This window comes from Paralichthys olivaceus, chromosome 4, assembly GCF_024713975.1.
Source record: "Paralichthys olivaceus isolate ysfri-2021 chromosome 4, ASM2471397v2, whole genome shotgun sequence".
Classification (NCBI taxonomy): Eukaryota; Metazoa; Chordata; class Actinopteri; order Pleuronectiformes; family Paralichthyidae; genus Paralichthys; species Paralichthys olivaceus.
This window is the reverse complement of record NC_091096.1, coordinates 8989007-9016139: the sequence shown is the minus strand read 5'-3', so window position 1 is coordinate 9016139 and position 27133 is coordinate 8989007. Positions and strand designations below refer to the sequence as shown.

The window sequence follows — 27133 nt, the reverse complement described above, 5'->3', positions numbered from 1 at the left end:
ATTTATGATAAAGTTTCACATTACAACTGTGATATTGTCTTTTTGCTCTATTCTTCAAGATGGGATCTGGACTCATACACATTCAATGATACTGTGTACTGCAAAAATACTTGGTGATTTTCAAAATGGCCACATTAAACTCATGTTTCAGCGCATTAGAGGTGAGTAGCAGCACCAGGCTGAAGTTGAGAATATATGTAGTACTTTCTACATCCTTCAATGTTCAATGAAAATATTAAGAGACGTGAAAATTGCACGTTCAGAATTATTCTTGAATTATTAGTAATTGAATCAGTTGACGCAAAATAGACAAATAGTAGAAAAGTAGGAGCAAGACATATTAGTTACATTAGACATTACATTTACTCTGTCCAAATCTTCCATCCTTTTTCTTTTGAAAATTACCTCAATAGTCAGTGAGTGATCATTGTGAAATACAACTACAACTCAGAGGTACTAGAAGGAACTTGTATTTAAGCAAAATGAATTTTACAACAGTACTGTATAAAACCAAGCCAACCAGCCCACAACATAAGTTAGTTGCTGCTCATTAAACAGCAAAGGCAGTACTAGATATAACATTGTGAGGGAACCAGTAAAAGACAAAGTTTGTGTACTTAAAACCATTGGAATAAAGAGAAAATATCTATCGGCACACAAAACATTTAATTTTCAAACGCAATAATCATACTAGGGTTTTCCCCCACAAATATGTAATAACGAGAACAGTGATAATTCACCAAAGTGAGGTCAAACTGAAGCATGACTTTACATTGATGTGTAACAAAAAAAACCCAAATACAAATTGTTTTGTGCTTCGAGCTAATATTAAATTAAAGGACGACTTACTCTCTGCACAGCACACTCCCTTCAAATAACTTACTTAAAATGCCAAAGCTGATAAAAGCAAACACAAAGTATAGTTTTTCTCACTTAATTCAGTGAGGTTTAATAACAATGAAAAGGTTTAACACATTTTTTTCATAACCAAATGCAATCTTTGCTTTGCTGTGGTTTTAAAGACCCAATGTTTTGCCGATAAAGAAAGAAATCCACAACACTTGAACATTTTGAGTTAATTAAGTTACAACTCTCAATCCCTTGGTTATTTCAGTGCAAAGTTTGGGCTGAAAAATGGAACAGATCATGGAAAGAGGGCTCAAGAAAACGGGGCGGAAAAGGACACAAATAAAAACACATTCAGAAATAATTTCAAATATTCAAAGTATGTAAAGTTTGCTTTAACTATATGACCAGGTGCTTGAACTACCTCAAATACAGATATTTACAAGCAACACAATCATGCCTTTCTTCAGGTTTTGTCTTTACCATCTCTAACACATAACCTTCTTGTTCAAGACATATTTGCATAAAGTTTGTAGGGACAGCAGTGCTGAATGTGGATGACGTGTCAGATTGTATGACCTGGCAGTTCGATATGATCCAAGCTCAGATCAGCACTGCTATTCTAACCAACTCTATGCACACAAGCCCAGGTAAAGAAAGATTTACAGAATCCGAGAGCTCTGAGACACTGTTATGATCCGACTCGTGTTGTAGTGGTTTTCTTGTCGGAGAAGAAGCTTCTAAGCAGGACCACCTGGCTGATGCTGACCACCAGAAGGATAATGGCCTCTCCGATGGACCAGAATGCAACCCGAGTGTTGAGGTCCTCCGCCCGACTGCGGCCCTGAGCCTCACGGAGGCGGAAATGTGTCTGGTAGTCGATGACTGACTTCAGGGCTTCATGGATGGACACACAGGCTGATTCCATCTAGAAATTATCAAAAAAGAGAAGCCAAGACAAATGTATGATATTTAAACTGTGGCTAGAAATTAACAACCAACCAACAAAACGTTGCACAGGTCACTATGATTCATAAAATAGAGGGAATTTAGGGAGCAAAAGAACTAAAATCTTAAAAGATCCTCCAACTTATGAAATGAAGAAATGCTACTTTAAGTTTGGAATATAGTGTTTTATTAGATTATTGATCAAAACCATTAATTTTATCGATGGAAGCAGTTTCTTGTCCACCATATTTATGAGAAATCTGTAATTCCGTCAGCAAGAGAAAATCTTTGATGATGTAATGGGAAAGATAGATTGTGTTAGGCAAGAAAATCTAACAAATACAGGTAAACACATTATTGATATATGTGGGCTCAAAATGACACTGTGGCTACTAAATAAAACCATGTCCATTTGTTCAAAACTCTGGATGCTAGTACAAAGATAACTAACACTGAGAACAGTCAGACAGGTGTTTTGATTCACCGCAGCCGGTTAAACCTCTTTTAAAGTTAAAGTTGGGTGGAGCTATGCTGGGAATTTCCTGCAGTCACCAAACATGGACCTCCAAAAAAATGATAAGGATTTCAAGTTCTGCAGCCCTAACAGGTGCAATGAAACCCACAAAAAGAAAGAGGTGGAGAGGTTTATCATCTCCTGTTGCACCACATGTTGTCTAGAAAACAAGCCCATAATGTCTATGTAATGTAAAATAAGAACAAATTTGGGCTTTCGTTAGTTTTATGTTAAGTGTCACATTCCTTCCCTTACACACAAACATACAAATACATATGTGTACATGTCTGCACAAACAAACTCACCTGGGTAAGAGCTGTGACTCTGTTCTCATTAGGGAAGAGTGGAGGATCATCGCCGACCTGGAAGTCAAAATAAACTGTCTTGTGCGTGAAGGTGGAGAACTCATTACTGAAGCAGAACTTAAAAGTGCCATTCTTGGATGCCGTGAAGGTAAAGCTGTCGTATTGCTTCTTCATCTCCTTGTACAGCGTGTTTCCCTCTGGGTCCTCCAAACGACAGTCCACATCATAATGACCACCCGTCACCACCTGGAAAGATATAATGACAGATAGAACCATTTATTTAGTAACATAATAACAAATTGATTTGATATGACTGTTCATCCAAATTAGTGGATGAACTAATGGTCCAGTTGTTCACAAGAACACAATCATAAATAATAATATATGTTCGTGATTTAGTAATATCATCATATATAGGCATGGAAACTGTGGATGAAGATAAATCAAGATGATAATGCCAGAACATTTTTTTATCCTACCTCTTATGAGATTTTTTTTTTAAAGATTTATCCTCATACACACAATACATTCCTTCATAATAAAAGATAGATCTTAACATTTACATTTAGGGCATTTAGCAGATGCTTTTGTCCAAAGCGACTTACAATAAGTACACTGTAAGTCACAAAACATGAGGATATCTTAATATCCTCTGATATTAAGATATCTATATATGTCTGATCATTTCAATTTAATAGGCTACATATAAATAAACATATGCATGTATTATATAGAAAATAATATACCATTTCAATCTATCAAATACTATCAACTTTCATCCTTACCCAACTGATATCTCAACCCCCGTACCATTCTTTACATTGTTACCACACAATTACAGAGTCCTTGGTGGAATTATGCACCCGTCCTTCCGAAATCATTAGAAAACCTTTTAAATTATTTTAAAGGATATCAGCATGTTAAAATATGACTCTGTCTCATTGTGAGGGCATGTAGATATACAATGCTTGAATATAAACTTCTTTGTTAGAAAATAATAATCCAACTCGGTGGATATATCACTATGTACCGTGAGATTTTCAATAATATATATTTTAATAGATTAAAGTCAAATGGTTTCTCCTGTATCTTTCATAACAGATTCTATAGCTCAAAATATTCTCTTATAACTCTAAATCTTCCACATTTGGCTGCAGTGTGGATCGCTGGATCTGTACTTCCAACTTTGAAGCGTACACCCAATATATTTTGTTCACATTTGTCACCTTGATCTCTTGTACAGTCTGTGTAGTAGTGACGCTTTAAGCTTTGAATACAGTCCAGGGGATCAATGGTAAGAGCTGTACAGTGAGACCCACGCACCTGAAACTCAAGTGTACACTTGGTGCCGATGATGATGTCCTCGTAGAAACACTGCTTGGCGTTATCCGGCAGCTCAAACGTGAGCTCGGAGCCCAGCACCCAGCCCCACGGCAGCAGGGCGACCAGCACCTGCAGCAGCACCCGGAAGGTTCCGCACATCCTGGACACTGAGAGCCAACAGCTTAAAAATAAAAAACCTACACGGACCTGCCGAGATAAACGTGAACGGACATGGAACTTAAATCAACACAGCTGCTGGTGAACAGACAAAAATGGTGACATAGCGAACCCGGACATCGACACCAGCGACATGTAATTAGCTTGAAGCTAACTAGCTAGCTAGCTAGCTACTCTTTATATTGTAGAGTCAAAACACCACTCTTGATTTCCAACGTGCGTTTATTTTAAGTGTGTCCGTGTGTGATCGTCTCATTCATGGTTATTCGAGTTAAAGTAAAGTCAAACATGTACATTTCTTAATTCATTGTTTCGTCTCAGACAGCGTTAGCCACTCACCTCAGGAACGCTCACTCGGGTAATCCGACGTAACGTATCGCAAGCGTGACACGGCATTGGCTGTCGTGTGAGAAAGCCCGCCCCCCGTGCTCTCTGTCATTGGTCAGAAAAGGACAGGAAGTACACGTATGAGATCACGTGCTCTACTTCCACATAATAGGGAAGTGTATGTTGCTTTTTTTTGGTCAATATTCTCCAACGTGGCTGATGCTGTAACACTACACTACAGTTACATAAAAGACTGACACGAAGAAAACAATATGATTCAACATATGGATAAACAAGAATGATCATAGTTGAGACTGTAGCAGAAGTCCAGAATGATGATCACCATCATTCATTGTATAGTCTCCATTTAGGACACAATTTATGCCCAAGTTTATTTTGCTTGTGCTCCTAAAATGTTTGTGCATTTTATTAGGATGCATATATGTGGTCGGTGTGTATATGGCTTGTATATTGTCTATGTCTGACTTACATTTGTGTGAAGGATACTGATTATAATAGCTGTAGAAAGTGTGTACAACCATGGTTGGCATTGAACATTAAAGTGGGCTAAGTGCACATATATGCAGCATCAGTGGGCCCTCCTTCACCTTTTTAATATATAATATGTTGCAGGATATAAAATAACTGACTCAACTACTGTGTGCACCTGTATTGGAAGTCTGAACATGCTGAAATACCAGAATATTCAGTGGTAGAGAACCATCTTAATGTGAGTAAAGATCACCATATTTCATTTAAAAGCACTCAAACTCTTAATCAATTTAGAAATTTGTTACAGAGCTGCTTCTCTACCTCCGAAATTCCTTTTCTCTTTTGGTTTTGTGTCACCACAGGAGTGGACTAAACCATGTATGAGATGTAATATAGTTGTAAATGGAATTGTATGTTAAAGAATGTAACCATTTATCTATAATGGTAATAATGGTAACTTTTGAACACGCAAAATTAACCCTCATGGAGTGACTGGACTAAAGTAAACTCTGGGACAACTATTAAGCAGTGATAATAAACCTGCAAGAGTGGACCACCAATGTTTCGCCTCTGATCTCCTTCAAATACTCTATCAAACACTGCAGGATGTATTCTGTTTGCACACAAGATGCCTCTAGCCCAGCAGAGCAATGCATAGATAGTGAATGGTTTCTTCTTTCACAGAATCACTGACAATCTGCAGTAGGTCAGTAGATTCCTCTGGCTTGTTGTTGTTGTTGGACGATGACTTATTTATAAGAATGAACAGTTTGCTTTGTCCATAAAAGTCTCGAATACAAACGCCACACTACTTCTATTCTGAGTCCTCAATGAGTCATGGCAGCAGAGCACCTACAGGTGTCTTCATGTATTATAAGGAATTATTCTCCTCTCCATCCCTTGCACTGGCGTGAAGTCACGCCCGCCTGACCCGAAAGAAAGTCTCGCGTGGAAAGGCGGGATCTCAGTGGAAGGAGGGCTGCATGGGAGCCGGAGAGACAAAACAAAAGCTGCACATTTCAACCAACAGGCGCTGGTCGCTCTTTTTCTTTTTATGTAAAACAAAAACCAAATCGACTCGATTTCCGTCGTGATTTCTGTTCAACGGCAGTATTACACAAGTTCTGCACCATGCCCAGTAGCACGTCTTTGCTGGAGGCCGAAGAGGGAGAGTCCGAGGTCCCACCTCCGCTAGTACACGCTTTCGCCGGTATGGGCCTCGAGGAGCACCACGGTACCCAGAGCCAGACCCCCGAACACGGAGATGAGACCCTCTCCTTTCACCACCACCACAGCCAGCTCCCCCCGGTGTCTCACTTCAGCCTCCTCGGTACGGTGTTGGACCTGAAGCCTCTGCACCGGCCGCCCTCGGGAGATGAAGCGAAGACGGCGCTTGAGGACGAGGAGCCGGAGGTGGCTCCAGACGTCGACTCCTCCTCGGGCTGCACCGGCAGCTCATTGCTAGCGCAGGCCCACCGCCACCATCACCTCCCGTCGTCGGGCCCGGGTGGCTCCGCGGTGCCGTCCAGGATGGAGCTCGCCGAGACGGTGTTGCTGTACAACGGAGGCGAGCACGATGACACGACGGTCGGCGGCAGCGCCCTGCTACCGTCCAGTAGCATGGCGATGCTGCCGCCCGGCGTGTACGGGGAGTCGGGGTACGAGGCCGAAACCTCGCTGTTGGCCCGGCGAAAGAGTGTCAACACGACCGAGTGTGTGGCCGTGCCGAGCTCCGAGCACGTCGCGGAGATCGTGGGCAGGCAGGGTGAGTGGGTTCGTTGTCTGCTTGGTGGTTTTAGCTTCAATAGCTAAAGTTGCTAATGAGGGAGTTGGGGAATAAACTTGGAGGAAAAAATAGCTCGGGCAGCAGAAAAGTAGGCAAAACAAGATGTAAACAAGAGTAGAAAAGTAATTAAATTATAATTAAACTGTGAAAACATCAGGAAAGTTGCAACATAACGCGTTGCTAAATTGGAGCTTGTTTTGTTAGGACCAACGTTAGCTAACTGGTTGCTGGTCACATGTATTAGCATCATCTAGCGCCCGCTACCTTACATAAGATTCCAATAAGCCGCCATCGTCGTGATTTTGAGCACGTGTGTGTTAGTTTTGTGTTTGAATCATATACAACATGTAATTGAAAGTATCTATCATTTAGCATCCCGAGCTACAGCTGTTACCGTTAGCTCCAGAGCAGCTAGCTTAGCACTCTCCTATCTGGGTCAACACCACCCTCGTCAGACATCCTCTCCAAAAGTTTACATCACAACTTTGAAACGAAGCGTCCCTGTGTCCTTTCGTTTCGACAGCTCGTCGGTGTCGTGCGTGTGTTTTTGTCTGTGGTTACCCTGTCCCCAGCCGTGCCTGGCCGTGCTGAACCAGGCTGGGCTTTTGTCTCGAGCACGGAGAGCAGCGGCGGTCACCATTGCTCTGCCACATCAGCTGTGGGTTATAGTTAGCTCCGTGACATATCCCAGAGCTCAACACCTGACTTTTCTCGCGCATCCATCTTTTCTCTCGGCTGTTACTTTAACAAAGTGCTGTAATGTTGGGTAAATAGTGAGATGTGGCCTTTCAGAGCAGATGGGGGGAGGGTGCACAGGCTGCTGTGTTGACAACAACAGGAAATGGCTCTGGTAATGATGTTGGACTCTCAACCGCTGCTGAAAGGAATATTTAATTTATAAGCTTATGTAACTTTCAAATGGTATCAGTGAGTGGAAACTGAAATTGCATGCGCAGTCATTTTTTATTAGTTCAATTTGGAAATGTTGAGAATCCGATTTTGAATATTATGGGCATGTTTATATGGGAACTAATCAAACTTTCCGCTCTCTTTCTGCCTCTCGCAGGCTGTAAGATTAAAGCACTCCGAGCCAAGACAAACACCTACATCAAGACGCCAGTGCGTGGGGATCAGCCCGTGTTTGTCGTGACTGGGCGTAAAGAAGACGTGGCCATGGCCAAGCGGGAGATCCTGTCTGCGGCCGAGCACTTCTCCCTCATAAGAGCCTCCAGGAACAAGACAGGCCCTCTGTCCACAGCGACCGGTCCCGGGGTGCCCACTCTACCTGGACAGACGACAATTCAGGTCAGCAAGCATGCGATTATGAGTCACAGTGGCATTAAGAGTGGGTCAGGCATTCTTATGAAGTGAATCATAGTAAGTGCTGTGTATCTTCAACATCAAAGCACATTTGCTTCATAAAAACGACACTGCTTTTTACATTTTTGTGTGTACTTACTTCTTGTCATCGCAACCCTACAGGTGCGGGTACCCTACCGTGTCGTCGGGCTGGTTGTGGGTCCTAAAGGTGAGTCTTATATCAGTTCTTTAATCAGTTGTCTTCACAAGATTTCTCATTGGGATTTAGCTTTTAGTAGTAATTTTCAGTGCGAATGATAAAAAATAACTACGTACAACACCAGCAAACACAAGTGTGGACAAATGTGCACCAACAAAGCCGACTTGTAATTAAGACACATGATGTGTTTCATGATAGCAGAAGTTTCACTTCTTCATCGGACTGATGAAAGTGCTGGTGAAACCTGGAGTAAAAGAGTAAAACTGTTCTTTGAAAGTTATTTTATCCTGTCTTGATTTGCTTGGAGCTTATTTTTCTGCTCAACTCTCCCTGAGAAGGTTACATTTAGTTCTCACGGAGTCTTTAACCCATTGCCCTGTTGACTTTACCACCTCTGTGTCATAAAGCCTTGGGGTTGGTTTGTAAATTGCACTGCAGCGGTTCTCAACCATGTGTCATTGGGCTGGGGGGGCCGAGGTAACAATTACAAATGTTAGCACAAACAGAAGCTGTGCCTCATAGAAAAAAGAGGCGGTGTGGAACTTAAATATTTAATATTCAGTGTTTATAAGCATTGGAATAAAGTATCTGATACTTTATTTTCGTAGTTGACAAGCCAGGCCAAACTGTAGATTTTCTCCAGCCATTCTATTTAGCACTATTAATCTATAACTCTTCTTTTCATCTCGGCTCTCAGCAACTCTTTTCTCCTCTCTCATTTCTTTATGCTGAGATGTAAATCTTTTCCAGTATGGTCACACATAATGTCCAACCCAACTCAAATGTTGCACATTGATGTAGCTGTGTGATCATGTGATAAAGTATGAGAATCTCGATTTGCTCATATCTTTCAGGGGCAACCATCAAACGCATTCAGCAACAGACCCACACCTACATCGTGACGCCGAGTCGAGACAAAGAGCCCGTATTCGAGGTCACCGGGATGCCGGAGAATGTTGACCGGGCGAGGGAGGAGATAGAGGCGCACATTGCCCTCCGCACTGGGACCGGTGCAGTGGGTATTGAGGCTCCAGGTGCAGACAACAACGACTTCCAGTTCAATGGGACAGACGTCAGCTTCGAGAGTTCCGCTGCATCAGTCGGGCTGGGAAAGGCCGGTTGGCTTAATGCAGGTGCAGCACCACCAGGGGGCGGTGGTGGTGGCGGCGGAAGCAGCAGCTTGGTGCCAATGAGCGTCACTGGTACTCAGCAAATCAATAGCAATATTAACAGTGGTGTCAGGATGTCTTCCAACTATCGCAATGACAGCTCCAGTTCGCTGGGCAGCGGCTCCAGCTCGGCCGATTCGTTCTATGGGAACGGTAACAGGATGGCAGATTTCAGCCCCACCTGTCAGTTTAATGCCAACGCTAACAACAACAACAACAGTAGCGCTAGCAGCACAGCTTTATGGTTCGGAGAGAGCCTTCTTCCTGTGGGGTCTGAGGAGCTGGTCAGCCTTGGAGGTGGCGGCAGCTCCTCGGGATTTGACGCGTTAACCATATCCACTGCCCAAGCGTCGCACCCTGCTGCACAGCCACCCATCTGGAGCTCCTTTGTGGACCACCAACCCCTGCAGGCCTTCGACGTCCTTCAGTCGCAGGTAGGTGGAATTCAACGGGAACTCATAGATCATGGCCTCGTCTGAAAACATATTAGAACCAACTCATAAGAAAAACTAATAGATGTGAGTTTGGCCTTTTATCCTTTGTCAGTGTGGAAATTGAAGTAATGCTATTACGAATACGCCAATTTACTTACCTTTTTTTTTTTTTTTTTACAAAGACAAAAAGTTCCTCTTTAATATTCGTAATAAAGACATTTGTCCTAAACAGGAAGTTATGATCTTAGAAATCTAATAACTGTTGTCTTTGATGATTCCAGACCAGTCAGCCTGGAACGCCCCGGCTCTCCCCAACCTTCTCTGGGACAGAAGCCTTGGAGCACCCTCAGGCCCAGCGCGTCCACAGAGGGCCCTTGGGCTTGGCCGGGACCCCGGACGCCCACAGGTTCCCCTCTTACAGCTCGGCCTTCTCCTCCTCCAGTGAAAGCACCACCTCCTCCTCCTCCCCTCCCGACTCCTCCCTCTTCTATCGGCCGGGGCTGGGATCGGTGGCGGGGAGGGGACAAGAGATATGTATTCACTGTATGGATAACCAGGTGATTGCTGCCTTGGTTCCCTGTGGCCATAACCTCTTCTGTCTAGATTGTGCCACCCAGATTTGCAAGGGTCCAGAAGCTGTGTGCCCCGTGTGCCTGTCCCCGGTCACACAGGCCATTCAGCTCCGCAACATCTGATTGTTTTATTTTTTTATCCATTCACTTGTACGGCTGATGAGGAATCAGACCTCCCCAACACTATCAACTCATTTGTGTGGGGGAAATTACAAAACTGACCCGATTCAGATTCTAGGTTTGTCCTCATCAAGCTGGTGTTGACAGGTGAGGAAGAGTAGGTAAATAAGGAATGATCTGTGTTCAGGACATGGGTTTGGCTCTTGAGTCCGTTCATGTGCCTGTTTTTGTGAAGTCTTCTTCCTTGATTGATCAACGCGTGGGTCGGAAGCCCTCTTAGCATCGTGTAGCATCGGGTGGGGTGGGATAAATATATGAATATTTTTATTTCTCATTGTGATTTTTGATTTAAATTTTCTCCTCCCTGAAACATCTTGTTATCAGTTTTTGCCTACCTACATTTTATATATTTTTTTAAATGTTCTTTGAACCCTTTTAAATCTCTATATTGAACTCCATTATGTTGGCTTTTTGGGCACATTTTTTGTCTACATCTCAAAAGTTTTTTTTTTTGTTTTCATTTGCTGAAACATGGCCCAGCCCCTTTGCCTCGAAATTAATTTTGCTCATGGCAAAGAAACGAGGCATACATGTTAACATACAGCGAGTCCCACACAGATTAATAGTATTCTCTATTCTCTCGTTACTGCAGCATTTGAATGCCTACCAAAGTAAACTGGATATGTACACATGCTACGTTATTCTGGCTGATTCCTCTGTCCCAGATATTTGTTGTTATTATTATCAGGCTGGTAAATTGTATTTGTGTTACCTTGAATCAGACAGGGTGTTTACATGCTACAGATTATAAATCAGAAGTTTTGATTATCGCTGATAATAACAACATATTGATTCGCGTGCAAACAGTGTTTTTAAACGAAGCAGGTTAAAGTAGTGTTCACTCCCCGGTGGCCGTTTCTCGTTGCCACTTTTCTCTCTCTCTCCTAGATATGAACCAATAAGAAGGTTACTCCTCTTTCTATTGTAAAGTACCAGGATGTTGCACCACTTCACCACCGCCACGTTGCTTTCTATTCCTACTAAACTGTTTACGGTAAACTTGTGCCTAATTCTGTTCTAAGTAAACAAAAAGAAAACAACTGGTCCAGCGGACACACAGTGTCGCTCTGTCTTAAAACAAACTTGTGGCCTTTTTTTGGAAAGCCTGTAATTAGCTGACGACGTTACCTATAAATCTAATCCAGATCCTGGCTTGAAAGAACACAAGCCGACAGACTGAAGTCTTAAAGTTTAATCTCTTAAACGCATCTTCGTGGAACAAAGATTATCACATGGGTGCTTTCTGTCGCTTCCATTTTTTGTTGAGCTTTTCAAATGTATTGGCCAAAAACACCCCCCCCCCAACATCAAACACTCCCATTTTCTTATATTTGTCACCTCATTGTTTTTTTGGCCTTTTAGTCAATATCTCCAATTCATCCTGGTTTGGGAAACTGTGCGGGTTTTGTACCTTTGGTAACATTAGTCCTCCCCTGCATTAGTTACTTTATTAGATGGTCACATAATTAACACTTGATCCTCACCTGGGAGCCAAAAGAGCTGATATTGTATGAAACTCTGAAGAGAGATGTGATGTGGAACAAGTCCCTGTACTGTACAGACAGGCTGACTAAGCCATATCTACAGTATTCTTTTCTTTCACTTGAATGTTTCTCTCGGACTGCTCCACCCTGTGGCCACCTCGCCACAGCCATTTTGTGTCCTTGTTGGTAAGCACTCGGCAACAATAATTCCATTTGGATGCACAATTGAAATGGCCGACCCCCTAATCGCATCACTTTAGTTTGTTTTTATTTTGTAAATTTTTTTTGCCATCTTCCAGGCCTATGCAAAAACCTTCTCAGTATCTTGAACCACCGGAGGAAGCATTCGATAACTGAAACTCCTGCTTTTCTTTACAGCGCTCAAACAACCTTGTCGACAGGTGATTCCCAATCATTTTTTCTACTACATTTGAAACGGGGTTAAACTTCATCCCTTGCTTTGCTGCACTGATGAGACACTTCAGCGGTACACACTTTGTTTCATCAGCTCTTTCATTGTCGTCTTCAGCCCAACGAAGCAGAGCCTTCTCCCCCGTATCACACTAGCTGCTAGTTGGGACTCCACACACATTGAGAATTTAGTTTTTTTTCCCTCTTAAACATGTGCGTCTCTCCACCTCTCTTCCCGAAAAGGTACAAATCAGTGGGAATCATCTCAAACTTTAGCTTTAATCAGCGCTGTTTCTCTGGACTTTGTTTTTACAGGAGTTAATGAGTTGTTGGAAGATTTCAAAAAAGAGGAAGCAGCTGGAATGATTTTCATCTCAAACTCTGCTGACACTACATCAGATCAATATTGTTGCTTTACCGTGTGGACTCTGGGCCGCTGTCCCTCGAGTATTCCAGCTGTAAACAGTATTTGGGAGCCATTTCATTGCTTAGCTCTCTTTCGTAAATATCTTTGTCTTACATCTGTGATTGAGGTTTCTTGGGGAAACGGAACCAAACGAGTCCGTAAAGTGCAAAAAAACCCATCAGCTTCTGCTCCCTCGTGTCGTCTATCCGTCCTTTTTCCTTCACTACTCTCCGCTCTACGAAGGGTCGATCTTTCTTTGCTCTCTTTGAGGGAATGCAATATCCCGTCGGCCCTCGGTTTCACATGAATCTATTGACAATTTTGTGTATGTATAATATAATATTACTGTTAATGACTGATACAGAACTTATTTTTATTTTGTTACATTTCATATATATAAACATAAATATATCTATATTAAAATGTTTACAATAAGATTTTTTATTTTTTTTTATTTTTACCTTTTCTCTGAGTGATTCAGCGAGTTGGAAACTCAGAAATGTTGCAGGAGGGTGTTAACGCTATCTGCTTGTATTCTAGTTCTTAGTTCACAGTATTGATGATAATATTGATAGCTGCAGTTTTAACCTAGTGGAAAATGGAATGTGCATCACAAGCATGTCTTCATAACGTACCGCCAATGTAAAACGTCACACTGCAACTGTAAAAAGGCCAAGGATTCAATCTGCCTGTCACGTCTCTGTACGCCATCAGATACTGAACGGTATACTGTAAACTGTATCTTAGTTTATCTATATGAAACGACATTGTTCAGTTGTACCAACAGTTCAAAGTATTTGCAAATTTTACTACACTTTTGTTTTGTATATGTGGGGGGAGTCTTATGGCATATAAATTCTTCAAATTGAGTCAGGAGTTTCAAAGCAGACTATATTTTATAACGGCCTTTTAAGTTATTGCGGCCAAAGCACTGATATATATTTGCTGTAAAGAGAATTTAAGAGTTTTATTTTTCTGATATTAAAGTTACTTATTAAAGACTTTCGTTTAAAGCCACCCCCGACTGCTGTGATTCGTTATGTCAAGTTGATGATGACGATATCTTCTATGTTCTACTGTTTTTAGAAATTTGCAAATGATCCTTTGGGGTGCCCCTGGTTCTGATTCCAAGTTCTGACTATGGTTCTTTCAGTATACTGGTCAAAGAATTCTAGAAATAAATTCTGGACAATGAGGCCTGCACCTAGCGAAGTACATGAATTTATAAACGTTGCTATAATTCGTCAGAATCTACGAGCTCTAACAATCATTTCTATAATTTAGAAATTACCATTGAACCAGAGGAGCCGCAGAGAGCCGATGGGTTAAACAAGCATGACTAATAAGCTAAGATTACATTAAACTGTGTAAACGTGTTACCATGTTAAGAAAAGGAACTCTTAAGAGAGAATATCAGGCCATGTTTAATTATAGACTCACATAAGAAATACAGGTACAATTTATATCTGTCATAGTAGTCAACATCAGCTCATTCCAGCTGCGTCTTTAGGCTCCTAATAACTGCAAGTAATATAAAAACATCTGTAAAGTTAAACAGAAAATAACAGTTTCTCCAGACAGAGTTCGGCATCATTTCTTTCAGTAACATGTCTGAAAATATCTCATTTCCTTCCACTCGATAAATCAGATGCATGATTATGTGAATAAACCTCAAGTGTTGACTCTTTTAATCCCTGATGTAGAAACTCCTTTGACAATTTTTAAATTATAGTGAAACAAAAGGAGAATGGGACAGAGATACTCAACAGGAAACCAAAGTTTACAATTTCCTGTGATGAAAAGACCCCAAAAAGTATTTGGACATTTTCAACAGTGACTTACAACAGTGTTAGAGCCACTTAAAGGGGAAAAACACTAGGATTTTGAGATCACTAGAGAAAGTTGTAATTTCCCGAGAATAAAAAGGCTTTGTGTCCTGTTCAAGGGGGAATAAGAGAAGATCAGCCTGTCTGTGTTAAGATGAACAGGAAGCAACAAATTACTAAATAAGTTACATAAGTATCAGGACTTTGACATTCTATTCTGAAAAAATAACTCAGGAAATAATTTCTTTTTGGAGGGTGTTTGGTTACATCTGCGTGATATTCAAAGAGGTTTCATAGTTTCTCAAAAAAAACTATTGGATGGTTTTGGATCCAGAAGTTGAACTCGGGAGAGCATGAGTTCTCCTCGCTGGTTATTTCCTTTATTCTTGTAATAGGACATTTTTTCCTCGTTAAATTATGACTTCTCTCTCGATCACAACCGTTTTCCAGTAATATTATTCTCAAAATCTCAGAATGTTTCTCTACAATATTGCTCTAACACTGTCGTAGTAACCAACCAAAACTGGCAAAGAAAAAGAAAACATCAAGTGATTTAAAAAAACCTATTGTCTTAGAGTGTGTTACCAGATGATGACAACAGATTTTATGGCAGTTTGGAGTAAAATAAATCAAGTATGATCCGATGTTTGTGAGTCTCAACAAGAGGAGAATGAATGAAACGTTTGTTCCTAAATAACACTGTGTACTCTGAGAGAAGCCTTTAAAGGCAGTGTTAATAAGGGTATCACATGCGGCACAGGGCACTCGTGCTGAAATCAAAATCAAATCTTGTGTCAAACAACCATCACCCGTTACAACATCAGCATAGAAAGAGAAAATATGCTTGTACTCATTTTACTGAAGAAGCTTCATTTATACAAAATTAGATCTTGGGAGCCATTTTTTATAAGAGCTCTGCTGCTAAAAGGTGAGTTTTTGTCATTAAATTCAACCGTTAACATTAACTGTGGCTATATAGCTTCACTCAGTGTTCATGTTCTCCTCTCCTCGTCCTGTTTCCTCATCTAATGCAGGCAAAGTGAAGCACCCCATGTCAAATACAGGAGTGGGGATAAGGATCTATTTGCGATTAAAAGTTCATGCAAACATTGACATACATTTCAAAAACAAAGTTATTTACATGGATTAAAAAGAAAAAAACTGCAAATCAATAAGAAAAATGACAACTCAAAGAATCCCTAAAGATTAGTGTCCATGACTAGAGAGTGAAAACTGATTTTTTTAAACGATTGCATCACAATGTTGCCGCTGCTCACAATCCTATGTCAACTATACATCGACCTATTCCCTCCCTTTGTCGTGGAGGAACCATCTCAAAATAAAAGTTATTTCATTCAAATCAACAGAAAAAGTAAAGTGCTACAAAAATATTATGCAATTAATAAAAGTAACAAAAATAAAAACCAAGAAAATATATCAGTATTGCTGGGAAACGTATAAGTCCTCACATCACTGTAAATAAACTATAACAAGAGACCTGGATCAAGTATGTGGGCTGCAAGTCTGAAGATATTTACCGATTCTCAACTTATGTGTAAAGACTGTCTGGTGATTCTGAAAATAAAACTGAATAAAATCTAAAGCAATACCAAATTTTAATTGGAGAAACCTACAAATTAACAAATGTCGGGTAAACTCCAGCAGCGGACTGGACAAAACGTATGTTTTTGGTTTGTGAAAACATCAGTAAACCATGTCCCTTGTACTGTGATTAGGCTTCATCCATACTACTAGGTTTTCATTTGTAAATGGAATTTCAAACATTAACGACCAGACAAGCGTATCAGTCCGTATCAGTTCTCATCCTATTCCACGCTGCTCTGAAGTTTTCAAACCAAAACAGAGTCAGCAGCATTTCTGAACCTCTGTTTTAGCAGCTCTGAAACTCTGCAGTAGTGTGGACGCCTGGTGTATCTGTAGCAGAGTTGATGCTCTTTAAAACAAAAACAGTAGTAATGTGGACGTAACCTAAATCTCAGCCATCTGCCATCAACTGTCTGTATTGCCTCCTCCCATTCTTTCTCCTTACTTCAATCTTATTGAACAGGAAGAATCTCAGATTTTTACATTTTCTGCTCTCAGCAGGAAGGTGAGAAAAGGCAAGAAGGAATTTACTGAGAGCCAATGAGATTTATCTTTTGAGACAGCGTGAAAAAAAATTGTGTTTTTCAAAACTGTAACCGCACCTGAATCAGGGGGTGAAAACTGCTTATCTAGGCCTCTTGTCGTCTCTTTTTCCCCCAGAAAGATGATAAAATCACACTAAGTCATTCAAAACACTGCATTCCCAATTGGTAATTTACTTTGTATGTCATGTTACAACACTCCAAAAAAACCCAGCATCACTGTAGCTGCTGTATGATGTGAAGAGAAGGATATTCCTGACACCTGCATGTTTTAATCTACAGCTTTTCTAATTAGATTTGTCAATGGATTCCCACCAGGCACAGAAATGCAACCATCTTTTAAAATCAACTCTGTAAATTGGCAATACCTGACAGAGAATAGTCCCTAGTCTTGACCTGTTTCAGTTCAGCTTAGCCATGCTGCACTTTATTTAACTCGGTATTGTTGTGGATGTCTGTGAACGACCTGATCCAGCAGGGTGGTCCCCGGGGTCCGAGATGCAGTGATCAGTGAGATATCCAGCAGAAATCCCTGCCGCTCAGAGTGTGAGCGATTTTCTGTTCAGCCTGATGACATGACTGAACACTCTCGTCCTCCCAGGTGTAGATCAGTGTGTAACAGCTGCAGAGAGAAGTGACAGGCAGAAAAGCAGCAGCAGACACTAGATATGAGAGCATCTGAGTGCAGCGTCTCACCCCACAGCTGCACAGCGCTCACATGTTCCTGTTGTTCATTGACTCTTATACCTGTCAGTCGTTGATGGTTGTTGTCTACTGGGACGATGATTTGTCTGTGTAACATTCCAGTTTTAATGGGACCTGCAGGTCTTCTATGTGCATGTTGTGGTGCTTTAGGATTGCAATCACTTGTAATATTTACTGCTATCTTTCACCACTGTCACAATCACAACTCAAAGCCATCTATAAAATATAGGTAAACATATCTTTCATATATGGCTCTGGTGTGACTGGATTTAGTGTTAGTCTCAGGGCCAAAGCGAACAAAGGGGCCTTAAACACACCTCAAAGTTTTTCTCATGTGGGACACAGTGTCACAGCTTCACGGCTCTTTCACTGGTTCAGTCCAATGCTGCAGTTACAAACAGCTCAGTCCAGAGGTTGAGGGTCTGCTATAGGCATCGTGTGCAGAACCTCATCCAGTAACTGGAGAGCTCTGTGCAGGTGGATCTCGATCCAGCATGGGGTCTCCTTGATGCTCTGGCGGGGGTAGTCTGGCCCCCAGCCCTTAACAAAACTCATCCTCAGGATGCACAGCCTCCGCAGGTCGTCTACCCCTATACCTGCTGCCGCTGAGAGACCTGCGCAGGGGGAGAGGAGAGGGAGTCACAATCAGGTCATGTGATGCAGTATATGCGATAAACTTAACACCAGATGTACCATTCATTTATATTGAAAGGAATATTCAAGTAACTGTGAGTAAAATAAAACCAATTTTAGCGCAAGAATCAAAACAATCAGCTAAATATTTTCTGGTTCCAGCTCAAATGTATGTTTGCTTACCTCCACGAGATAAACTATACAAACAGAATCTTTTTGTATAGATATTATGGTTTATGGACCGTTGGCCGAAACAAAACAAGTTATTTGAAGAATCCAAATTGTGCTTCAGGAAAATGTGTTGGGTATTTCTCAATGGTTGCCATCCTGCCATTAACCTCTTCCTCCAATAAATACATCCCATATGTAAGGAGTTCTTGGAGCAATGATGGCAGCTGTCTGTATGTTCATTACTCACTGGCAGTGATTTAGATCCTGATTGCACGATGAGCCTTACAGACAGCTGGAACCACTGCCTCACTGCCTCACTCCCTATACATCCCAGTCTTTGTGTGAATGTGAATCTGTATTGCAGTCTCTGTATCTTACTTATAGCTGGAGCGATGCCTCCTACTGATCCAGGTCCAGGTATATTTCCAGCCACAGCTGCTGCCTGAGCTGCTGCTGCTGCTTGAGCTGTGGCCGCCTGCTGTTGCATCTGTCTGTGGCACTGTCGAAGGTCAAACACCTGGCAGGAGAGAAGAGGCTTTAAATACTGTACATCGAGCAGCAATTAGCCCCCTGCACAGGAGCGATTTGACGTAAATACCAGCGGAGGCTGTGAATCAGGGAGAAACACACAACCGAAAGTATAACAACAGAAACCGTCAGAATGTCTGAAGAGATGGAGTAGAAAGTGATTTCAGCAGCTTCCCACGAGACAAAAAAAGATTTTATGAGATGTCAACCATGAGCAATGCCTCTTTTTATAGTCCAGGGAGTTTGTAACAGAATAAATGTTGTATGAGGAATGAAACCCACGTTCGTACCTTGATGTATGCGCTGGGGTAGATTTTGTGAACGGCGTCTCCGGGGGCCCGGCCCGCTTCTCTGTCCAGGTAGTAACTCTGGACAAACACAGCGTGGTCACTGAGGCATCGCACCCACACGTCTCCCTCACCTTTACACTCGAGCTGGACTCCTTTACCAATGTGAAGCCTAGGACAGAGGAAAATAAGGAATAAATGAAACAGGAAATTGTTATAATAGCAGTTGCCCCCCCCAATGTTTTTCACCTCCTGCCAGTTCTTGTGAGCATGCTGAGAGAGTAATGGACTCATTCTCATGAAATGTTGTTGGAAAGCACCTGTAGTGCAATTAAAACAAACTCCATAAGCGAATTTTTAGATAAAGAGAAAGAAATAAAAGGAACGTAGTGTAAAGGAGGAGTGGATAGAGAAATAGTGTTGATTAACTGTCATCAACTAAAAATGTCAAGTGTTAGCACATCTGTCTGCTGGCTTATGGGATTGTTCTGCTTCACCCACCTGGCTCTTTCGATGGCCTCAGTGCGATGTACGTTACTGAGCTGACCCAAACAGAACCTGTCTCCCCCTGACGGGTCGACATAACCGTCCACTGTCACAATGGGGCAAGAAGAGGGAACTTTAAACGTCTCCCCAACCTGAACGTCCATCTCAAAATAGGCAATGGAACACCAGTAGTCAGGAGCTGAAACAGAGGGAAGAAGCTGAAGTCAGAAATCATAAATGGAAACAAACAGTGTTTCCCCTTGGTCTGCGTGAACAACATCTTATTAAATTTATGACTGATGTTTTCAAATTATTTGAATAAAATTAACAACAATTCAGATGTATGAGAGCGTGGTGACTACCTACCTACTAAAACTCAACTTGATAGACTAAAACCACCAATTAAATTTAGTTTTCTCTACTGTAACGTGTTAATGCAAGAGTTGGCTTCGTAGTGATGCCAAAATATATTAAAGTAGCTTCTTTAATTGATTTAATAATGAAAACATAATAAAAACGATATATTTGATTATATATATTTTGATGAACTGCGAAGCTGTTTCAACAGTACTTGCTATAACTTTTAAATGCAATATTATGCTGATCAGAAATTGCCATCAAAGTGAAATATATCTACAGCAAATTATACCAAACCTTATGCCTAAACCAACAAGGGTACTTTGTGGATAAACCAAGAGTGGATACAAATTTGCTACCAAATCTGCACAGTTCGTCAAATTAGTTAAAGGGGTTTTGTCAAAAATCAGGCCTGCTTCCATTCAAGGTTCATGTACCAGAGGATTGTGAGGTCTCACCTGGATGATTAGATATAGGAGGCTGAAAGGCGAGCTCATTGTGCACGGGCCCTGAGAGAAACAAACACAACATGGATCATCAGCTTCACAAACAAATATGTATGTTTTTTTATTAACGTACAGGTGCCGTAACCATGTACTCACAGTAGTGTGTTGGATGTGGCATAGGAGGGTGGTGCTGTAGATGACCGTTGGTGTGGTGTGAAATGTTTGGGGTGAAACTGCTGTTCCTGGACCAGGTGGAGTTGGCACCTGACAAGAAAGAGAGAAGAGAAGTCAGAGATGAAGTATGAATTCACAAAACAGTTCAAAATTATTCTTATACTAATAATCTCAAGTGAACATGTAAACGATTAAAAAATATACATTTGTGAAGTCAAACTTATAGATCTAATAAGTATCTAAAGATGCATAGACAAAAAGCCAGACAGATAAACATGTAGGAGGTTTTCTTACTGCCTGATCCAGCAGCGATGGCAGGAAAGGATGACGTTGAGGCAGACGTGGAGGCCTCCGCAGGTGGAAGCAGGTTTGGGGTTGCAAACGACTCAGAGGGGGCCGGCCGGCTGCCAGAAGGGGGGTGCTGGATGGTCTGGAGGGAGTGCCCCCCCTCGATGGAGGGCAAACTTGGCTGTCCGTCAAAATCATACTCATCCTTTACTATCATTCCTGAGCTGGATACAGAATTGTTCAGGGTCAGTCCTGATAAGTCTGTGGACCAAGGAGATAAAGACACGGAACAGGTTACTGCCAATACAAATGTCTTATCGCTTTTTAAAAACGCCAACTGAAAACCTCTCTGTTACTCACCTATGCTCGGAGACACCACTCTCTCATAGTGATAGGGGTTGACGCACACACTGTCACACTTGAGGTCAAAGGCAAACTGGCAGTATTTGACGTGCTTCAGTTCGTTCTTATGCAGGTCGGGCCATCGCCACAGCCGTGCATAGATGACATGAGGGAACCCTTTACGTCCCGCCACCTGTGGACAGACACAGGGCAAACAAGGACAATTCATGTGTCAACTCGCTGTCCTCACAGCTGAGGTCAAACATGAGATTAAGTAGATTACTGGAAGACTGAGGATACAACTTGTTTATTACTGAACAGGATGAACAGGATCCTCCATCTGGACCAATACAACCTGGTCTGATGGCTCCAGCACAACTTTGGTCTTAAACTTACGCAAGTTAATTTTGAGCTAATTAATGACAATTCAATTTTATAATCAAATCTTATTTTTTTGTTGTCAGGTTTCTCTTTTCAGATGTTGGATCCGAAATTATTTTGAAAACACATAAACACAGACACCGTTATGTCTGTTATGCTAAATAACTAAATCAAATCCTTTCTAATGAGACTGTTTATTGTTTTACTGTAACTGATTTGAATTTCTGCTGAAATAAATGGAATGCATGGTCTTACCTGCAGCCGCCCGTCTAGCGTTCTCTGGATGGTCACACACTTGCTGGGATGGGCCCCGTTGGTGGTGATGGCGGTGATGAGAGAGTCCAGCTCGTCTTTTTTCTCTTTCAGCTTTTTCACCAGGCTCTCGATGGCCCGCTTGGCGAACGTCTCACTCTCGCCACCCTGCCTGTGACACATCAGGCTGTGCACGATGCTCAGGCAAGCATCGTTGCTGGTGGGTGTGTTGGTGATAGACATCTTGGCTTGTGTCCCTGAATAGACTTTCTGAGAGTTTGTGTGTTGTTGGCACAGTTTCACATCATCAGGAAAAAACACTATTCAGCTGTACGTCAGGTAGATCACAAACTTCTCGTCGTCAGAGGGAGAAGTGGCAAAATCTGAAAGTACATGATAACATAGACATTTTTAATGATACTGGTGTATAGTGTTATACTGAGAAGTCCTAATATTGTTTCACCATCTCATAGTCTCATTTGTTAACAGAATATTAGAACCTACTGGCATTAAGTGTGTATGGCAGGACTTCTGCTTTAAATATGATGCAAGTGATGAGCTGACTAAACAGGTTGATTCAAAAATTGGCTTTAGGTGTCTTTAGGTTGAGACTGATTGTTGACTGTAGGTTGACTGGTAGAAAATCACTTGTGAACTTTGACAAACATTTCCTGGCTTCAGATTTCCAGATGTACGACATTGCTGGATATCTGCTGCTGACTATTGTTTGGACAACACAAGCATTGTGAAGGTGTCACTTTGGGCTTAGAGGAAATGTTTTTTTACTAACTAGACAAGAATTACACTCAGTAGAGAACACATGTCTGTCTAGACTCTAGAACAAACATTTCTTTGATTAAATCCAGATTACTACATTCATCGGCACCAAATACCAAACAAAATCATAGATGTTCACTTTATATATACAGATTCATATCAATATTTAAACATAATGTCCTTAGAAACTGAGAAAAATATTGAAATGTTGAGAAAAGCTTAATATTTATTTTAAAAAACAACTGAATCCAGCTGGAAACCTGGACCTGCACTGAAATTTAGTGGGCTCTTCCCTGAAGTATTCCTCCATCACTCCAACAAGTTTGGTGCATGACTGTTCCCTACTTCCAATCAAGCCAACAGACAGACATGGGTGAAACATGATCTCATTTGGCTGAGGTAACTATCCATCCAGTAAGCGAGGGAAAAAACAGAGATAATCCGAATGACAAGAAATTGTTGGCCGAATAAAGATTATATTTAAAATTATGAAAAAAATACTTCCACATCAGCCAAACAACAGTAAAATGATGTTATCACAATAGTGCATGAGTAATAATGATGGAAATATATACTGAGCACATTTACTATGCTAGTAAACGAGTGCTATTACTGTAAATACGTATGGTCAATCTAATTATACCTGCATACTACTACATAAGTACTATTGTGAATGCATGACTTTAACTTGCAATTAAGTATATTTACTATCTATTCCTCAGGATATTGGCAGTGTGGACACTTCAGAGGTTCAGAGTCTGTTTGGCAGAAACGCATGAACTACAAACACTCCCGGTTGAACGAACTTAGTATCTGTTTAATGAGAATATTAAGAGTAACAGCAGCTTACCAGGATTTTTCTCTCGTGCAGCTGAGTTTAGAAAAACACGGAACTGTTCGTGCTGCAGTAAAAATCAAGTCGAAGTTGTTCGTGTCTGCTTCGTTAGCTTAGCGGCGCCAGTCTGGCTGCAGTTTGTTCATCCAACTGGGTCAAGTTACTGTGAGTGGACTGAACTCACCGGAAGAGAGCACTTGATACCTCAGAAATAAAAGGAAAGGCTGCTGACGATGTGAGCACGAACACATTGACAAAGGGTCTACACTTCAGTTTGGGCTAGAAGACATCAGCTGAAGAGGAAGCTCTACAAAGTGACCCAGCACACATTAGTGATCGCACAGCAATACGAACGTGTGCGTCCCAAAACTCTGAGTTAGGTTAAGGTGATCAGAAGTTAAAATTCATCCCCAGTGCCCCTTCAGTGCGTTCACACCTGAACTTAAAGACGATGGATCACCTGACACAGACATGAACCCCAGGTCTGAGCAGGACATTCTTTTAGCAGAGTGTAGATGATCGTGTTGACGTGAATCGAGGAACCGTTGACGTAGCTGACGTCCTCAGCAGAAGAGGGATCACAGATCATGTTCTAAAATGTGATAAGCTAGGCTTGTCTATGTTGTCTGGAAGTTTCAGAAAAGCAATAGTTGTTTCATTGGAAGTTATTCTGTAAGTGGTTTAATGATTCCGTCGTACATTGCGTCGATTTGAGATTGTCACTGTTGGTTGGAGGAACATGATGAGAGATTAAACAAAAGCTTTATCACAGTTTTCTCACATATTATAGGCAAAAAGAAACAAAATCTAATATTCATTTTCGATGGTGAATTTGTTTACCACTCTTAAGTGACGCGAGCTGCTCATTTTACTTTGAAGGAACTAACCGGAAATACTAGCGGTCACCAAAGTAACCTGACACTGGATTGCTTCGCTACCTGCTACTAAAAAACATCAGCTAGCACCGAGGACTTGCTAACGTGCTAGCATGGTAGCGGGCTATTGATTCGCTTCAAGCAGTTCCGCTGCACATTAATGTTTGACCACTTTCCTCCAGCAGTGAGCAGCTCAACCGTTTAGCCCAGATAGATACACGCGGTTGTTCGGTTTTAAAGTGCGGACTGAGTCAAGCTAAACAAACAGCTAGCACGGTAGGCTACCTGGAGTTAGCTGGTGTTGCAAGCTAGCGAGAGACAGGGGGAAGGAGGGTGGGAGGGAGCCCAGCCTCTGACCCGGGTTACTGCACCAGTGTCGGGGCCGAGCGGGTCCGTAGCTCCGGTCCTGGAAGACCTCCAGAGAAATAACCAGCTGTTTACAGAACCGTGTTGTAAAACTTACTGTGTCCGGACTGTGGCGTCACATCCTCAGATAAACACGAGTGAAGCTTCGTGTCAGAGCCACTCGGGTGCTCACTGCGCATGCGCCGCACGAGAAAAGCGTTCGTGCAGGTCATACTCATTATTTAAATACAAGTACAACGACCAAGATCATAATAATACAATGAGTCAATCATATAATAGTAAATACATATTATAAATAATGATTATAAGAACTTTAATGATGATACTAATAATCCTTTAAACTAACTTGACATTTATGTCAAGTCAGTTCTGTACAGGACACAGGCGGATTGAAATTCCCAGTGTAAACATATCATTGTAGAACCAGGGACTATAGATGTTCATTATCCCTCGTGTGTTTGAAGGTCTTCTGCACCATTTCATTTACCAGCTACCAGCAGATGTTTGCAGGTGTTAGTGGCCACCAGCGGATGTTAGGGATGTTACTTCAGTTGTGCAACTTAGGGTCATCAAGGACGCAATGGACACCCAATTGTAACAATTCAAATTGGATGAAATACATATAGATAGATAGATGTATATAGCAAGTACTCAACTTGGGAACACAATAACAATATATTATTTTACATTTCTATAGTACTGGATGGCACCACTGCCTGGTGACATTGAATTTGTCGGTGCGTTTGAAAGAAAAGAGGCTCTTCTGCAAGGGAATTCATTGCCTATGCATAAAACTATCCTGTCATTTGGTCTTTTGCCCTTCTATTGAAAGTGATACAACATCACCTGTAGACAGGACAGCTCTGATTTAAAAGATATAACAGCATTTATTACACATTAAAACATGACAGGTTGATTTTATTTATTAATTATTGACATGTTTTCATCTGTGATGCCACAGCTGCTTAGCTCACACCTGGTTTGTTCTCTGTATTTAATAAGTTGATAATCGGCAAAGTGAAATCTTCTGCAGTCATTTTTGTCTGTTTTTTTTTTTCATTTATCCCCTCTACATTAAAACACAACACACACACACACACATGAAATGCACCACTGGTTCACAATTTGTCCCTAAATTGTGAATATTACCCACTGACAGGCCGCGCATTGATGATTAATTATCTGCTTTGGTGGCTAATCAGTTAAGGATGCTCAAATCATTTCACTTTAATTGTTTCTCGTCTTGCTTTCTCTTTATTCCTCTTTTCTCATCGTTGCCTCTTTCATATCTTTTTCGCTCCAAGGCACTCTTTCTCTTTCCACACTCATTGGATGTAAACACCAATAAAATACATTGTAGGACATTTATAACCCCCCCTCTCGAGGTTCACACTCATCTATTCTCTCATCAGGTTGTATGAACAATAATTACCTACACTGACCAGCAGAGGACAGTAAGCACCAGTCTATAAATTAAATGTGCAATAATGTCATGATGACTTCTATCAGTAATTAGGTGAGAAAAAAATTGAATTAATGTTTTGTCTTCATCAGATTCAGGTCAGGAGTTAGTACCAAAGTTAAATAGCAACTGAATGAATGACGTATACCAACATTTTGCCAAAAGACAGCCAGCAAACGCCTGGTACCTACTGGGCAATATATCAGATAAAAAGCTGAAATAATGCTCACACATTTTGAAGATTTCAACATTAAATACTTCATACACTGTATTTGTCTTTAACTTATCCTCTATGCCTTTCACTGTGTTTTTAATGTTATATGCACGTCTGAATTGCCATGACTTACATGGAACTGAAGTTTTAATTTAAAAACAGACTGGTAGATTTATCATTTTCAGGCAAATCTTGAATTTGAAGGTCACGATGAAATAGAAAGTTATTTATAAAGTACATTTCATTCTCAAGAATCTCTCCTCAGTTTCTACTCAGAACAGAATGTCAGTTTCATTTGTCCGTAGAAAACTGATAATGGATTTTTAGGCTTGAGACTTATTCCTGAAACACTACATTTTAAAAAACTAAAATACACAGAGTCTGTTGCCTATCATACTTATGTTTATGATCTTGCTTTTATTAATTCAACCATGAGTTTTACTGTAATCTTAATCCTGCTTTAACCTTAATATTATATCATTTTATAATATTTTGATATGTTTGTTTTTAAGCTACTGTTGCTCTTTTTTATGTAAAGCACAATGAGCTGCATCTATGAAAAGTGCAACATTAATAGGTTTTTTATTATCATTATTACTAATGCTCAGGTGCTGTACTTCCATTATATCCAGATATCCAGTTAATGTTTTAACCCGCAGGCAGATTTAGATCCATGTAAAACTCGAAT

General features: G+C 41.1%; 3 protein-coding genes across 6 annotated transcripts; 1 reads left to right on the top strand and 2 right to left on the bottom strand.

Annotated features, from left to right (window-relative positions):
• Positions 1-920: 920 nt before the first annotated feature.
• tmed7 (transmembrane p24 trafficking protein 7) lies at positions 921-7483 on the bottom strand. 2 transcript variants are annotated; one of them, XM_069523614.1, is made up of 5 exons: positions 7280-7483; positions 4453-4545; positions 3937-4103; positions 2614-2859; positions 921-1774 (listed from the first exon to the last, which is right to left on the bottom strand). In XM_069523614.1, the coding sequence occupies exons 3-5, from the start codon at positions 4093-4095 to the stop codon at positions 1538-1540; spliced, it is 642 nt and encodes a 213-aa protein (XP_069379715.1). In that variant the 5' UTR covers positions 4096-4103; positions 4453-4545; positions 7280-7483; the 3' UTR covers positions 921-1537. The 2 variants fall into 2 exon arrangements, with proteins under 2 accessions (XP_069379715.1, XP_069379714.1); XM_069523613.1 differs by lacking the exon at positions 7280-7483 and having other exon boundaries at positions 3937-4143; positions 4453-4561.
• LOC109646483 (RNA-binding protein MEX3B-like) lies at positions 5887-13910 on the top strand. Its single transcript, XM_069523611.1, has 5 exons — positions 5887-6697; positions 7785-8023; positions 8201-8246; positions 9092-9840; positions 10122-13910. Exons 1-5 carry the CDS (start codon positions 6064-6066, stop codon positions 10533-10535), a joined length of 2082 nt encoding a protein of 693 aa, XP_069379712.1. The 5' UTR covers positions 5887-6063; the 3' UTR covers positions 10536-13910.
• Positions 13911-14299: 389 nt separating this feature from the next.
• LOC109642417 (mothers against decapentaplegic homolog 4) lies at positions 14300-24955 on the bottom strand. Of its 3 annotated transcripts, XM_069523612.1 has the most exons (11): positions 24689-24869; positions 23544-23732; positions 21920-22299; positions 21302-21476; positions 20948-21202; positions 20636-20743; positions 20492-20542; positions 19692-19875; positions 19194-19362; positions 18754-18892; positions 14300-18185 (listed from the first exon to the last, which is right to left on the bottom strand). In XM_069523612.1, the coding sequence occupies exons 3-11, from the start codon at positions 22157-22159 to the stop codon at positions 17974-17976; spliced, it is 1533 nt and encodes a 510-aa protein (XP_069379713.1). In that variant the 5' UTR covers positions 22160-22299; positions 23544-23732; positions 24689-24869; the 3' UTR covers positions 14300-17973. The 3 variants fall into 3 exon arrangements, with proteins under 3 accessions (XP_069379713.1, XP_019962761.2, XP_019962763.2); XM_020107202.2 differs by lacking the exon at positions 23544-23732 and having other exon boundaries at positions 24867-24955; XM_020107204.2 differs by lacking the exon at positions 23544-23732 and having other exon boundaries at positions 24689-24934.
• Positions 24956-27133: the final 2178 nt, after the last annotated feature.